Source organism: Triticum aestivum, chromosome 7D, assembly GCF_018294505.1.
Source record: "Triticum aestivum cultivar Chinese Spring chromosome 7D, IWGSC CS RefSeq v2.1, whole genome shotgun sequence".
NCBI lineage: Eukaryota > Viridiplantae > Streptophyta > Magnoliopsida > Poales > Poaceae > Triticum > Triticum aestivum.
In genome coordinates this window covers 67,642,588-67,659,760 of record NC_057814.1, presented here as the reverse complement: position 1 = coordinate 67,659,760, position 17,173 = coordinate 67,642,588, and the positions used below count along the sequence as shown (strand labels likewise).

Here is a 17,173-nt window from a genome sequence, read left to right as displayed (position 1 = left end):
TTAACCATATTCAAACACGTTTTTTTTCTTTTGTGTGAACACCGAGGCCATCGCCGGCGAGGGTGAGAAAGAGGATAAGCGGCAACACAAATATGATGCCTCGCAAAAATAAAGGAGATGGACCTATTGTGGTCTTGAGTGATGGTTGTTGGGTTAAGAGCGTGTGTTATGTTTTCTCTTCCGTTGCAATCGCACGGGCTAGTATGATTTATATAAGCAGACGAGCATGATACTTCTCACGTGGCATCGCGTGCACCTATGTATTTTCGTTTTTCCTGAGCCGAAAAGATTTTTTTTTACTAGAAACAGAACAGTATTGTGTGCTTGTGGAAGATTAGGCGTGCTGGATCAAAATTGTTCGGGCTTCGCGACGTATTTCCAACGGCCCACCGCAACCTGGTCTTGAAATTGGTGCATAAAGCTGAGCCTTGAAATACTCTGGTCTTGGCGCCCAACGCAACCGCCCCAACCAACGGCTCCCGCTTCTTCTCTTCTCCGCCTCGCCGCAGCGCCAAGAAACCAAGAACCCACCCATCATCCCCATCCCCACCTCTCCTTCCCCGCGCGCCTCTGCTCTCCATCTTCACCGGCGACCGATGGAGCAGTTCCATCACGGCCAGCACGTGCGGCTGCGCAGCCGCGTGCACGGCACGTACCTGCACGCCGACGAGGACGGCTATGGCGTCAACCTCCGCGTCCGCCGGGCGTCTATGAACGCGGCTTGGGCGGTGCACCGGTACCCGGGCGAGAACGGACAGTACCTGCTCCTCCACAGCGCCGCCTACGGCCACTACCTCGCCGCCACGGACGCACCGGCGCCGCTAGGCCACCGCGGGCTCCGCGTCGAGCAGCGCGACTACGACCATCCTGAGGTGCAGCCAGTCGTCTGGCAGGCCATCCTGTCAGAATCCGAGGAAGAGGTCTACCTCCGCAACATCGGCGGCGTCTGCCTCCGCGCCAACGGGAGGTACTGGAACACCGACGCCAGCGTCGACTTCGTCGACGACCTCGACAACATCAGCAGGAAGATGCTCTGGGTCGTGGAGCAAATCCCCGCCAGGGAGGTCATGCCTCCGCTTCCACGTCCGATTGGGGTGAGCCCGCCATGCCCGTTCCTTGATTCTTCCCCAATTTGCGTGAATTGGTTTCTTGGACCGGAATTTGACCCTAATTTTCTTTCATTCGCATGCTCTGTTCTTGCCAAATTTGCGCTTCTTGGTTGCGACTATGGCTTCTTTGATTTGACGATGGTTCTTTGCGACTCAACTGCAGCTTCCCCACCCCATGTTGCGGTCGCGGATGATCATGTACGTGTGGCGGAACATCCACGGGGAACTCATCACCCGCGGCTCGTTCGTGTTCAGTGGGAGGTCCGTGTTCCGCCTGAGGAAGCGGCTAGCCAGGCGGCTGGGCGCCATGGCAATCTTGGACGACTCCGAACTCGTCATGGGCCTCCCCACACGTGATGGCCGGATGTTTCCACTCGTCGTCGACCTGGCCAGCAGCGGCGAGACCCTCCACATCTTCGTCGTCATCGTCGGGTCGCCTGGTGAGAAACCTTCCTACTCTTCTCATTTGGCAAGAAACTCATATTCGCACTAGTCTTGAACTACTAGTCTGAACTCTGAAAAGCAGTTTACTGAAACCGGTGTAGTCTGAAACTTTTGATAATCTGTTTCAGCCTTTCGGTTAGGAGTTAAGACATGGAAATTGTCAGTACAAGTTGCTGAATTAAATCAGTAGGTGGTCAACAGACATGACATTGTGCCGGCTGGGTTTATGGAAATAGTCTGAACTGCAGTACGATTATAGACATCAGTAAATTGTATTTACGGACAGATGCTAGAATGTTGCTGAATGTTGTTTGTAGTGTGTGTGCCGGGGGGGGGGGGGGGGGGGGGGGGGGCACATGAAGAGGTCGGTGACCTCCAAATTTAGTAAAAGTTTGGGTATTCGAAACTACTAGTCTGAAAAACAGTTTATGTGGTCTGAAACTTTCCCTAATGTGTTTCAGACTTTCAGTAAAAGTTGTTGAATCAAATCAGTTCTTTGATGCTATTATGGACAGATTTAAAATCCACACTAAACCTTGATATGGGAACTATTCGTTTTGATGCTACTGTGCTTTAATACGATATGCCGCTAGTGGAAGACTTTGGAATTTGAAAACCCAAATCAGTTCAGTCTGCCTAGTTCAGCTTCACAGAGATGATAATGATTTCTGTTCTCTAGCCTACTGTAATTGTTTCGAGTAACGTGCGGACAAAATTCAGGTTCTAGCCTACTGTAATTGTTCCGAACTTTTGATAATCTGTTTCAGACTTTCAGTTAGGAGTTAAGACTTGGAAATAGTATGAACTGCTGTTGGATTAAATCAGTACGTGGTTAACAGGCACAACATTGTGCCTGTTGGGTTTATGGACAGATACTAGAAGGTTGTCTGAAGATAGTTGTTTGCTAGGGGTGAGGAATCATTTCATAAGTAAAAAATCCACACTGAACCTTTGATACGTAAACAAATGGTTTTGATGGTTCATTTCTTCAATTTAATACGATATGCCACTAGTGGTAGACTTTGGAACTTGAAAACCAAAATCAGTTCAGTCTGCCTACGACCACCCTGAGGTCTGTTTTTTAGCCTACTGTAATTGGTTTTTAGCCCACAGCACTTTACATTGTTTTGAGGTTTTGTACATCAGCTTTCTTTTTTATCTTCTTATTTAAAGCTGTTGCAGTACCTGTGACACATAATGCCTAACAGTTTAACTATTTTCCTGGTAATTCAGCCCACGCGGCGCTGCGGTATGCGGATGTCGATGCAGAGTAGAGAGATGCCCCTAGAAGTCGCCTTCCTGTCCACCTCTTCAGAAGTGTCGCCGCCTCGGACACGACGATAGAGCCAGTTTTGAGAGATATGGGTTCAGGAAAACCCAGCAGTTCATGTGTTCCTGCTACTTAAACTTGGTTTGTTCTTCTGACAGTAGGAAACCTATTTGCTTTGTCATCATGGTTCCTAAAATTCTGAAACTATTTGTACAATGGTGCAGTGGCATTGGTCTGTAATGCGTTGACAATGGCTACTACTTAATTGTTGTTAGCCGCATTTCTCTTAGATGGAGAACAGATGTGGTGGTTCTTGCAGTGAGTTGAGCACTTGAGTTTTGTTATTCCACTTCAATTTTTGTTATTCTCTTAAATGAATTTGTGTTTTCATGGAGACCAGAGTTCTGAACATGGTGGGTTAATGCACCCGTACACGACTTGCTGCATTTTGCTGCGTGCGTGCGTGTTAGCCTATGGTAGTTTTTTTGAACAAAAATTCAGGTTGTATCCCACGATACTGTAAGAATGCTAGTTTCTGCACATTACATTGTTCATGAGCATGACAACAACTTCAGACATTTTATGCTTCCTTCTCGGTTTCTGTCTCTGTCTCTCTTCTTTCAGTATTGACTACTGAAACGTTTGAAGGTCAGTAAAAATGTATGTTTTGCTTTTTTTTTCTTTATTGTGAAATTGCAGTATGTAGAGTACGAGGATGGTAGTCTGTGGCTAGGCTACTCATGGCATGTAAAGTTGACCCAAATACTTCAACTCCATATTTTAGGTAGAGTAAAATAAGACTTGACTCTGCAATCTTATGGAGTACTAATAAGACTCTTCACCCCCCCTTTTTTTGCAGGTTCGACTCTTCACCTGTTAGATTCACATAATCTTCTATGCTGTCCATATACCCATCCGATTTTGCAGTTGATGTGAATTCACCCATCAATCTCATTAAACTACTCCAAGTCATCAACCTGCCACAAAGTGGTACTCACTTCTGTTCGTCAATTAACGGTGATCAAGCAATGAGATACATTGGAAGGTCGGACACTATCTCAGAATGTGTGAAGCAGAGGAAAACAAAATCATTATCAAGAAGAAAAAGTAAAGAAAATGAAATAGATAAAAGAGTACTTTAGATATTTCACAACCACCTCTCTCTATTCCGAATCTACAACTAACTTGTTAGCCAAATATCCTTTTACCGCTCTAGAGGTGGAGTGGAGTTGTGCTGGGTGGAGATCTCCCAACATACTCGTAAGAGTCGTTCAATGATGCTTCACTCGATGCTTCTGTTTGTTGGCCAACAAACTGTTGGGTAATTAAGTTTTTCTTTGATTAATTTAATCCATAAATAAACCATGTTGATAGCAACATCAATATTAATTCGAAACAGATATGTAAACATGCTAGTGCGTACTCGGCATATAACTGGCATATCTATCAACGTGCTAAGTACAGCAAACGCATCAACCAGTAAGGCATGGACTAACGGATCATACCCTCCAGTTGACCAGGAAAAGGCCGCGGCCATGGTGGCAGCGTTTTCCTTGGCCTTCTTCTTTGGAGGGTCGGAGTTGTCACCCATGGCGATGTCGGTGAGGTCGAGGACGTAGTTGAAGTGGAGGAACAACATCGAGCAGCCGCGCCTTAGACGCTCCGTGAAAACCTAATCGCCCTTCTCCTTGTTTAGAGTCAGAAAGACGGGATTCCAGAGGTCTGCTCTCCTGTACAGTCGTGCACGTAGACGGGATGGATCGCCAAGCAGTGGCAGCGAGAGGAACAATGATGGGTTGTCTGTGAGGAGGTAGAGCAAAAGTGGTCTAATCAGGGTGGTGGCTAGCGTTGCCAACGCCTCCAATATATAGGCGGGTTTTTTTTGCGGAAAAACTTCCAATCTATTCATCTTCAATCATGGCAGTACAATGAAGACCAAAAGTAAAAATTACATCCAGATCCGTAGACCACCTAGCGATGACTACAAGCACTGAAGCGAGCCGAAGGCGCGCCGCCGTCATCACCCCTCCATCGCCGGAGTCGAGCACAACTTGTTGTAGTAGACAGTCGGGAAGTCGTCGTGCTAAGGCCCCATAGGACCAGCGCACCAGAACAGCAACCGCCGCCGATGAAGAATAACGTAGGTTGGAAGGATTCAACCCGAAGACACACGAACATAGACGAACAACGACGAGATCCGAACAAATCCACCAAAGATAGATCCGCCGGAGACACACCTCCACACGCCCACCAACGATGCTAGATGCACCGCCGAACGGGGGCTAGGAGGGGAGACCTTTATTCCATCTTCAGGGAGCCGCCACCGTCTCGCCTTCCTGAGTAGGACACAAACCCTAACAAGACAGGAAAACACGACTGAAAACGGAGCCCTCCCGCCGGCCCTTGGCAGGATCCACCGCGCCCCATGGCCCTAGGGCCACCGGAGATGAGGCGGACCTGCAGCGGCGCCGGCGAGAGGCAGAAACGTTTCTTGGGTCACCTGCAAACTCAGCCCAGTACTTTCTCTCGATTTTTCTCCACTGCGACCCGTCAGCGGGTGCTCTCAACTTCCCGTCTTTCTTACGGTCCTCACTGTGCCATCGCATCAACTTGGCATGCTCTTTGTTTCTGAACAGTCGTTCCAACCGTGGTATTATAGGAGCATACCACATCACCTTCGCAGGAACCCTCTTCCTGCGGGGCTCGCCGTCAACATCACCAGGGTCATCCCGTCTGATCTTATACCGCAATGCACCGCATACCGGGCATGAGTTCAAATCCTCGTACGTACCGCGGTAGAGGATGCAGTCATTAGGGCATGCATGTATCTTCTGCACCTCCAATCCTAGAGGGCATATGACCTTCTTTGCTGCGTACGTACTGTCGGGCAATTCGTTATCCTTTGGAAGCTTCTTCTTCAATATTTTCAGTAGCTTCTCAAATCCTTTCTCAGGCACAGCATTCTCTGCCTTCCAGTGCAGCAATTCTAGTATGGTACCGAGCTTTGTGTTGCCATCTTCGTAATTGGGGTACAACCCTTTTTTGTGATCCTCTAACATGCGATCGAACTTCAGATTCTCCTTTTGACTTTCACATTGTGTCCTTGCATCGACAATGACCCGGCGGAGATCATCATCATCGGGCACATCGTCTGGTTCCTCTTGATCTTCAGCAGCTTCCCCCGTTGCAGCATCACCGTATTCAGGGGGCACATAGTTGTCATCGTCCTCTTCTTCTTCGCTGTCTTCCATCATAACCCCTATTTCTCTGTGCTTCGTCCAAATATTATAGTATGGCATGAAACCCTTATCAAGCAGGTGGGTGTGAAGGATTTTTTGGTTAGAGTAAGACTTCGTATTCCCACAATTAGGGCATGGACAACACATAAAATCATTCTGCTTGTTTGCCTCAGCCACTTCGAGAAAATTATGCATGCACGCCCTTAATGTACTCGGAGGTGTGTCTGTCATCGTACATCCATTGCCGGTTCATCTACGTGCATTATATATAATTATGTGTGTCAAAAGTAAGAAAATTAGACAAGTATCTATCTGAAGTAAGAATTTTTTTCTTTCAGAAAGAAGATAAGAACAAGAGGCTCACCACGATGGTGCCGGCGACGAGATCGGCGCGGGCGATCGACGACGGTAAAGACGGGGACGGGGCGTGACGGACCGCTAAACCTAGACAAATCTCGGGAAAATGGAGCTCGGAGGTCGAGCTTCGAGAGGAGAAAGCTTAACTAGTGTGGCTCGGTCATTTCATCGAACACCTCATGTGCATAGGAGGTGAGCTAGAGCACCCATATGCCCTCCCCTAGCTGGCCAGCAAAAAACAGAGCACTGTGGAGTGCTCTGCTGCGGCGATGGGGTATATATAGGCAACTCATTTGTCCCGGTTCGTGGCTGGAACCGGGACTAAAGCTCCCCCTTCTGTCCCGATTCGAGCCACGAACCGGGACCAATGGCTGTGGGCCAGAAGCGAGGCCCATTGGTCCTGGTTCGTGCCTAGAACCGGGAAAAATGGGTCCAGACGAACCGGGACCAATGCCCACGAGGCCCCGGCCGCCCCCCTGGGCTCACGAACCGGGACGAATGCCCCCCATGGGTCCCGGTTCGTGCAGAACCGGGACTAATGGACTGGCCAGGCCCGAACAAAAGCCCTGTTTTCTACTAGTGAACCCTAGCTTTGGAGGAGGAGAGACTTGGCGGCTTACGAAGATATGATTTCAAGACGTGGGTTGAGGCCCACAACCGACTCGGTAACATCTCACGATCCGATGTCTGGATCGTAGCGCGCCCATTAGTGACTTGTAAATAATTGCCAATTAATTATTTGTTTCTAACAGGCAATAATAAAGTGCATACATGACATAGGTCTGAGATCAGTTCGGTTCGGCTCATTCACGAAACACAACGTGCGGGCGAGGCATGGTGAGACATACGACAGAGGAGGAGCATGTGTGTACCACTTCTCTTCTCAAGCTCTAATAGCATGTGAAAGAACATTGGTCATAACTCTCCTCCAAATCCGGGTGGTACTAAACTTCTCACCATGTCATGCAACCCAGCATGGGCCTTTGATATTTTCCAGGAATTATTTCATATATGGACGCTGGGCTCATCTATAATTCAACAATCTCCACCAGACCTCGGAGGCTCATTTTGATCTCCTATGTTCCAAACAATGTTTTGATATACAATATTTAGTGAAGACCGAATAAAGTTGAATATCCACCTAGAGCAAAGAGATACACTTCTTCAGAACCGAACAATGGAATATGCCTAAAATTGTCAGTTTGGCGTGACGGAATTTGACCGGTTCTCTTGCCTGTACTAGGTTTTCGAAGGCTAACCCCGCGGTGGAGCATATTAGCCAAACTCCTCGCCTATTCACGAGCTTACTAGATATTACCCTATCTCATAGGCTATGGCCAGCAGTTGGGTTCATATATGCGAGTTCTTTCAAATATTGCTTTGTATGATAGCATCTTGCTTATAAAAGCCTCAAAATACATTAAGGAAAAAGTCAACCTACATGTAGTTTTGGAGAGTAGTGCATCTCCAATAGAGTGGGTTAGTAAAGTTACTCTCCTCTAGTAACCAATAGCTTATTTTTCCATGTCCTACTTCATGGGACTTCGATCACATAGGTGGGGTCACTACTGACGTCTTATACCCATCTCCCTCGATCCATTTATATCACAACATTTTATAGTACTTTTGTGAAGGGTCATGTCAGATTCTTAGACGATTGGATGTAATCCAAGCTATCAATCTGAAGTTCTTAAATGTTTGACAAACCTCAATCTTCTCATTATCTTCTTTGTGAATTGCTTGTTGTCCTTTGAATTGCTTGCTTTGACAAGCATTGTCTGATTGTCACAGTTCATGAGGATAGATGAAATTAAATTTTCAATAACTGGAAAGTCCATAAAAAATCTCTTGAAGTCATTCTACTTCAGTACAATATTTATCTATTGTTGTGAGTTATGCTTCCGGAAGGGGAGCTTTGGTGCACTGATAAAGCTGCTACCTTGTCACGGGTTCAAGTCCTGGAAACAGCCTCTTGTAGAAATGCAGGGAAAATGTTGTGTGCAATAGAACCAAAGTGGCTGGACCCTTTTTTGTTGTGAGTTATGCTTCCATTGTTGACTTTTTTAAGATAATCTTCTTGCAAGCCTTTCATGAAACAACGCCTCCTCCAAGTGTAAACACACATCCACTTATGGCCTTGATCTCACCAGCACCAGAGATCCAATTAGCATCCCTATACCCTTCAACTACCATCGGGTATCGGGTGTAGTGAAGTCCATGACTCATAGTACCTTTCAGATAGATAGCTCTTTCATGAGCATGTTGTACATCTCCCAAATAGGAAACAAACCAGCTCACTTTTTCTCATAGAAAACGCAATGTCATACCTCGGTAGCACAAGCCAGGTACAGAAGTGAGCCAATCACTTAGAGTATCTCAATTGATCTGTAGTTCTACCTTCAAATTTTCGAATCCGCTCACTAGCTAGGATCATATGGTGCGAGAGAAGATTTACAATTAAATATCCAAAGAAACTCAGAATCTTTTCAACATAGAGAAATTGTAGAAGTGTAATCACACTCTCATTATCTCTCGGGATTTGATGTTCAAAAAAACATCAGCCATGCCAAGATCTTCATCTCAAAGTTATGAGATAGAAAAGTTTTAATCTCCTCGATGACGTCGAGGTTAGTTCCAAATATAAATATGTCATTGACATACAAGCACAATATAACTCCTTAACCCCCACCATCAAGATAGCATACATATTTGCCAGCTTCATTAACAACAAAGCCAAAAGATGTTAAAGTTTTTATCAAACTTCGCATGCCCTTCCTTAGGTGCATGTTTCAGGTCATACAAACATTTCAATAACTTGCACACATTTCCATCCTGACCATCTACTACAAAGACATTTTGTTGTTGCATGTAGATTTCCTCATCTAGCTCTCCGTCCCGGAAAAACATCTTGACATCCATATGATGAAAAATAAGACCATGTAAGGCAGCCGAGAGGGTAACACTCAAATGATGGCCAGTCTTGCCATAGGTGATTAAGTATCGAATAAGTCTTCGCATTCCTTCTGGGTATAACTCTTGGCCACAAGCTTATACCTATACTTCTCAATTTTGTTGTCTAACCTAATCTTCTTTTTGAACACCCACTTACATACCACAGGTTTACAACCATAGGGATGATCAATGATCTCCCATGTCTCGTTAGCCATGATGGAATCCATCTCACTATGGACCACTTCCTTCCAATAATCAACATCTGGAGATGCATAAGTTTCTGAAATGAAATTGGGAGTATCATCCACTAGGTACACAATGAAATCAGCACCAAAGGACTTTGCCTTCCTTGTCTCTTGCTATGATAGGAGCTTCATTAATTCTCTTCCTCCATAGGATTTCCATCATGTGTTCGTTCGTAATACTCCATCGGAATGACAGGTTCAGGAGTCTCATCAGATTCCTTTCTAGAAGTGTTTTCTGTATCTCTCATAGAAAAATGTCCTCAAAGAATGTAGCATCTTTTGACTCGATAATTGTAATGACCTTAATGTCAGATACCTCAGATTTCACCACCAGAATCTATAGCCAATGATATGCTTAGCATAGCCCAGAAAAATGCAGTCTATGGTCCTTCCAAGCTTATGCTTTTTGGTAATCGGCACATTGCCTTTCACCAAATATCCCCAAGTGCGTAACTAAGAGTGTGTCGTTCATTTATTCTCCCAATGCTCATAGGGATTGATCTCATGATCCTTCATGTGAACCTTATTCAGGACATGACATGGTGCCAATATAGCCTCCTCCGCTTGCCTTGGATAAACCCATTGTACCTAACATTGCGTTAACCAAATTTGTTAGAGTATGGTTTTTCCGCTCCGCAACCCCATTTGGCTGAGGTAAACAGGGAGGCATCTTGTCATGAAAAATACCACGTTGAACACATAATAAATTGGAATCATTTGAAAAGTATTCTCCTCCACTATAAAATCGGACTCGGTTTGATTTTATTTTCAAGTTGATTTTCAAATTTTGCCTTATAGATTTTAAAGTAGTGTAGACCCTTATCTTTAATGTTTAACAAACATACATAGAAATATCTAGTGTAATCAACTATCAATGTCATGAAATATTCTTTCCACCTTTAGTAAATAAACCATTCATATCACAAAGATAAAAATGTATGAGTTCTAATGGTGCAAGTGCCTCTCCTCCTTAGCATTGTGAGACTTGTGAGGTTGCTTTTTCTTGCACACACGCATGGGCTTAGAGCCTTTGGCTAAGGTGAAACTCAATATTAAATTCATCTTAGTTAACTATTTTGTACAGTCAAACTTATTTGTGACAAACATCAGATTCGTTAACACTCCAATGTATATGATTCATGACTTTATTGAAAAATCTGCTAGAGAAAGGTGGAACAAAGCTCTGCATTCATAACCTTTTCCAAAAAAAGGTTGTATTTCGATATGAATATTGCATTAGAATTGAAGACCATTTTAAACCTTGTTTATAGAGAAGGGACACACTAACGAGATTCTTTTTTACAACGGGGACATGTTGCACGTTTTTCCATTGCACGATCTTTCCCGAAGTAAACTCCACACCCACCATGCCAACACCATGAATAGAAGCACTTGCGTCATATCCGTCGGTATGGAGCAAGCACTTGTGACCTGGTACATGAATATTTGCACCTAGGTAGGCTGACAAACAGACAATACAGTAAGTAAATTACTGTATCGCATATGCCTCATTATCATTGTTCCTCATGGTCACATTGACATGCTTGGACTTTTGTCTTGGCTTCTTTAACTTCTGTGGGAACTCGAGGCCCAGTGGTCATCCTAACAACAAATGAAGCAACCATCTTTCTTATCTTTCTTGTTGTTCTTCTTACCCTTCTTCATGGAGTTGGTATATTCTACTGGACTGTGTTCTTTCTCTTGAACTAGTGGAAATTCTTTTGCATCATATTGGAACTTTAAGTTCCCTTGGCCCATTTCCCGTGTGAGTCCTTTGTACTCTAATTATCTTCAACACTTAGATGACCGAAAAAATCCTCAACTGAGAATTCACGTCTATGGTGTTTCAAAGAAGTAGCAAAGTTTCTCCAAGAAGGAGGGATATTAGCCATTATGCATCCCCCGACAAACTTGTCCAATAACTCAGACTTACAGAGTTCGAGCTTCTTAGTGATACATTGTATCTCATGAGCTTGGTCCAGTACAGGACGGTTCTCAACCATGTTGTTGTCATACAACTTGTTTCTAGCATTTGTTGTACTAAACTTAGCTTTAAGTACATCTCATAAGTTCTTGGCAACCCGCATATCCAGATATGCGCCCACTAACTTGTCATCTCACCTAGAATGACTCTGACAAATACATTGGTGGCCTCCTTAAAAGGCTTCTCTTATTCAGGAGTAAGCGACCCACCAGAAGTGCCACCAGCAATCCAGAACACATTCATTGTTGTGAGCCACAATGTAGTTTTGCTATGCCAACGCTTGAAGTGGACACTCGTAAACAGGTTCGGTTTCAATGTAGCAACGAAGCCTTGAATCGAAAATTGCAAATAAAAAATAGGTTTTCTGATTATAGGGTAAATAAGTAATTTTATGATTAATTTAATCCATAAAAATCATCTTGATAGAAATAAATTTTTTACTCTCTTACTGATATGTAAACATGCAAGTGTGTACTAGCATTGAACTAGGATATCTATGAATGTGTTAAGAATAGCAAATGCATAAGCCAATAAAACAGAGACGGACAAATCATACACTCCAGATGGCCAAGACATGGTCGTAGTGGTGATAGTTTTTTCCCTTGTCCTTCTTTGTTGAGTCGGAATTGTCACCAATGGCGACGTCGGAGAGGTCGAGGATGTACTAGAAGTAGAGGAACAATAACGAGTAGTACTGCCTAAGACACTCCCCAAAAACGTAATCGCCCTTCTCTTGGTGCTGGATCACAAAATATGGGGCTTCGGAAGCTTGCTTTCCCGTACAGTTGTACACACAGTCGAAGGGATGGGATCGCCAGAAGCAAGAACAGTGAGAGGAAGAAATGTAGGTTGAGCGTGAGGAGGTAGAGCAGATGTGACCTAATTAGGGTGCTGGCTAGGGTTGCCAACGCCTCCAAAATATATGTGATTGTGTAGGAAGACGTTGGTTGAGGCCCATCACCAAGCTTGGCTCGTTCATGAAAAAGATAATGCGCCCGTGGGCGAGGCTTGGCGAAGCAGGCGGCGAAGTAGGAGCGCACGTGTACCACCCATCTTCTAAAGCTCCAATAGCATGTGGGATAGAATCCCTTATATGTTGGTCTCAACTCTTCTCCACCGGGGTGGTACTAAACTTTCCACGGTGTCATGCAACCCCATATGGGTCTTTGACATTTTTTTACGAATGATTTCATACATGAGACCTAGGCCCATCTATAGTCCAGCACAAACCACAAGTATCATCTATAATTCAGCGCAAACCACACGATACTTGGAATGTTGCAACACCTTTGATTTTCACTCCCTGAAAATTCCATTTTGCAAGTCGCGGCTGGTCTTCTTGGATTCTAATAGAACTTGATGTATACTTGATGATGATTGACTTTCCTGGTTACTCAAGCCTAGTTGACCCACCCAAGTTATCTTGACCCTGGGATAATTTTATCTTGACTTTGGATCACTAAAACTCAAAACCTCCTTTTATTAGAATTAAACCCTAGAGACCAGTTTTGCACTAGGGACTCAATTTCCTTTGACACTTTGGCCTCACCAAATTTTCCAAAGACTAACCCATACCTATCAACTACATTTCCATCCTAAAGTAGATTTGTTGACTTGTGAATCCATTTAGAGTTTCTGACAAATTTGTTGACCTGTGAAGCAAGTATCTGTGCTATGAAGCTAGAAATTTGCATATAGCATCACCTACCAACATCATGCATATCCACAAAATTTCATTGCCATCCGACTCCCAGAAACCCCTCCACAAATTCCCAAACTTTTTGTCCATCAAACCACTTTGTGAAAGAAGTATATTTTTCACCCATCTAATTGAGCTCAAATTTGTCAAGGTGAGAAAACATGACAAAAACACACCACCACCAAAATTTCATCCAAATCTACAACTCCTTGTGACCATGGTAAATTCCCAAATATTTTGACCAGAGAACAAGTTTCTATATGAAGTACAACCTACACCCACCCATTTGGCCTCAAGTTTTGCATACACACTCACCATCATACTAAACCCCACCACAAAAAAACACCTTTGTTCACCAAGCCAAATATAAACTACACAACACAAACACTTGCTAACATAAAGACATTTTGGATTCTCTAGTTGGACTTGATCCACACCAGGCCTCCACATGTGCATGCACACACCCTACTAACGCTACCAGATACCCCAGACAAGTTTGCTAAGCTAGAAAACCCCCAAAGAACGCCTTGCCAATGGTGACCACCACCCTGGCATGCCAAAATACATTACTCTGGGCATGAGCAGAGGCCTTCCAGCCGTCACCAACCACCCTCGCCATGTCCTGTAGCTCCAGATGCATCCCAGAATCCCAGGACCCCTCTCCAGATGCCCCTCCTCTCGCTTGCTTCACCCATAGGCCATCACCTCCATCACCATTGACGATTCTGTACACCCGTGCCCATGGCCAGGTTCCCCTCTCGGCGTCATCCATCCGTAGCCAGTAGCCTCCCATGTGTACCCGTGAAGCTTCACGACGTAGCCGCCCGCCCAGCGGCCATTCTTATCCACCGGTGTCGCCCGGCCTATTTAAGGACCCCCTCCCCCACGTGCGCGCGGCTCCCAGATCACACGCACCTCCTCACTCGACGCACAGGGTCCTTTCCCCCACCCCGATTCTCTCAAAGTATCACCGAAGCGATGAGATCGAACGAGGCCTAAGACCATCGCCGCCCTAGAGAAGAGTTGCTCGCCATCAGGCCGCCCAGGCGATATTGGTGTACATCATCAGAAGTGCGGTGATGCTAGGAAGGCAGTGGTGCAAGTGGCGCAAGGAAAGGTGGTCGGAATCACCCGCGGGCGTCATTGGAGCCACGTCAACCATCAGGCAGGAAAAGAAAGAAGAACCTGACATGCGGGCCCGGCTGGTTAGAGAGAGAAGGAGGAAGAAAGAAAGGTGTGTCGCTGACGGTGTGTACCCACCCATCAGCTTAAGTGGAGGTGTAGCAGAGTGCGTTGCGTTTTCGATTGGAGTAAGCATAACTCAAAGAACGCGTTTTCGCCATGGACACCAACGGGCAGCTGGGCCGGCCTAGTGCAATAGTGGAGGCACGGAAGAATCCGAGCCAGTGTGGCCCAAGGCACGGTTTTTATTATTTTTGACCGAGAATTCACACAGGGGCCTGAAAGTAAGTTTTTATTCATAGATATGTCCCTACACTTCACACCTTTCTAACTTCTCACTCGGGACAATTTCAAAAAAAATCTAGCTCAGAGCTCTGATTGACATGATTCCAACGCTCACGTGCTCCGTCCGTTGAGCATTTTCTGTTGGAACCACTTTCCACCATATTTTCAGACACTAAAAATGACCCTTTTAGCCTTGGGCATTTTTAGGCTTCTTCGAGCACTGGATCGTTCCGCCAAGTTATCGGGCCCCTGCCAGTAGACCCCTTGGGTTTCAAGGCAAGATAATCATTTGATATATTCACTGAGTATTTCGTTTGATGTTTTTTGTGTGTTATTGGTTATTTTGTGCTTGCTAATGCCCGTATGCTTTTCTCGGTTGAATTACTTTCAGTATTTACATTCCTTACTTACTTTGGTTGGAGTGTATGTTATAGGTATTAGCGCACTAGTGACTTATATGCAATAGTATCATGGAGTAAGGATGTTATACTTTTATACTTAAAATATTCACTCGACCAAGAAAAACACTCCCTGGAAAAAATCTAGGAACAAAAAATTGTCATGCTCTAATGAACAAAACTACCATATAATCATGAAAAAAGGTATATTATAGAAATTTACATGGTTTGCCATGATGTTCATACACACTTCATTAAAACTTAATGTGGAAAGTTTGTCATGATAAAAAAAATAAAAAAGCACAAAAAATGGATATATAGGATAGAACACACAAATATTTCTAAAAAAATTACCATTGGGCATGTATAAAATAATTCTGAGCAACGAAATGTCAATGGATCAAATATTCTTAACTTTGCCATCTTTCAATACACAATTGTAAAAAAGAAGAAAAACTTGTGATGGCAAATTAAACTAAAATTTGCCATGTGAATAAACAGTATTTTTGCCATGGCAAAAATGGAGTAAATTTTGCCATGGCAAAAATGGATTGAATATTGCCATGGAAAATAAATTAAAAATTGCCATGGGAACACAAGTATATTTACCATGGCTCATAGTAAAATTTTCCATGTTCGAGAAAATGTAAATTTGCCGTCATATTTAAATAAAAATTGCCATGCTCTTTACAATAAATTTGCCATGGCAAAAAATAAATTAAAATATCCCATGTCATTAAAAGTAAGCCATGGCAAAAATGATTAAATTTTGCCATGGCAACAATGGAGCAATTTTGCCATGGAAATAAGTAAAAAATTGCCATGGCTACACAAGTACATTTTCCATGCTACATATTAAAATTTGACATGTTCTGGAAATGTAAATTTGCCATTATATTTTAAAATAAAAATGTCGTGCTTTATACAATAAATTTGCCATGTAAAAATTAAAGTAAAGATTTTCCATGTCATTACAAATCAAGTTGCCATGGCAAGAAAACATAGAAAATTCCACTTTTCGTTGTGAATAAAAGTATTTTTGCCATGCCTCATGAAATACAATCGCCATGCGCCCCCATTAATACATTTGCCAAAAACATCTTAAGTTTGCCATGTTTTTGAACATCTATAAGTTTGCCATGTTTTTGAACATCTTTAAGTTTGCTATGTTTTTGAACATCTTAAGTTGCCATGGCAAGTTTGCCATGTTTTCGAACATCTATAACTTTGCCATGGCAAGTTTGAATGTTTATGATACGGTTTATGACACGGTTTGATGACCAGTATGGTTGAGATAGTTGATACATGCTTGAAACATGGAATGTTTACTTCGGTGGGATATGATTGCCTGCGAGTACATTCAAAGTACTAAATTGGATATTAATGAGGCCAGGTGTAAGGTTGGACCCGTCTTCCACTAGTTAGGAGTCGGAGCAGTCGCACACTAGGAGGGTGACACAATTAAATCCTTGTGGAGTGAACTCGCGTTAGGATCATGCTCCCATTGATAGAGTTTCCGTTGCACTCATCTCTGAAGTAGTCACCAAGACTACTACAGATCGCTCCGACCTCAATGCATCGTTGAGACTTGGAGCTTTGTAAGTTGACGTTGTAAAGTTATGGTATCAAATAAAGCATATGTTTTTGATCCTGTGACCCAGGGATTATTAAAGCATATGCCAGGTTGATTTCCTGGGCTGGAGAGTGCGGTGATCCTTCCGAATACAATGGTAATTCACTGTACTCAAACGGGGGCCCACAAATGCAACTATCTAAGAGCATCTTCAGCCGTTGGCCCCCCAGGCGGCGATTTTATGCACCCCCTGGGGGCGAGCCGGCGGTAAAATCGGCGCGGGAGCCAGCGGCTTCCCAGCCGCTCGCCCCAGACGCGGGTTTTTTATTTTGAAAAAAAAACAAATTTGTCAAAGTTCGGCTAAATTCGGCAAACTTGACATAAATATTGGACATGTTCGGCGTTATATAAGTTATTTATATAAAAAAACAACTAA

At 44.0% G+C, this 17,173-nt stretch overlaps 1 protein-coding gene across 1 annotated transcript; it reads left to right on the top strand.

Moving 5' to 3' along the window:
- The first annotated feature begins 306 nt into the window (after positions 1 to 306).
- On the top strand, positions 307 to 2,901 carry LOC123169482 (uncharacterized). Its single transcript, XM_044587357.1, has 3 exons — positions 307 to 1,094; positions 1,273 to 1,549; positions 2,787 to 2,901. The coding sequence occupies exons 1-3, from the start codon at positions 597 to 599 to the stop codon at positions 2,825 to 2,827; spliced, it is 816 nt and encodes a 271-aa protein (XP_044443292.1). The 5' UTR covers positions 307 to 596; the 3' UTR covers positions 2,828 to 2,901.
- The last annotated feature ends 14,272 nt before the right edge of the window (positions 2,902 to 17,173 follow it).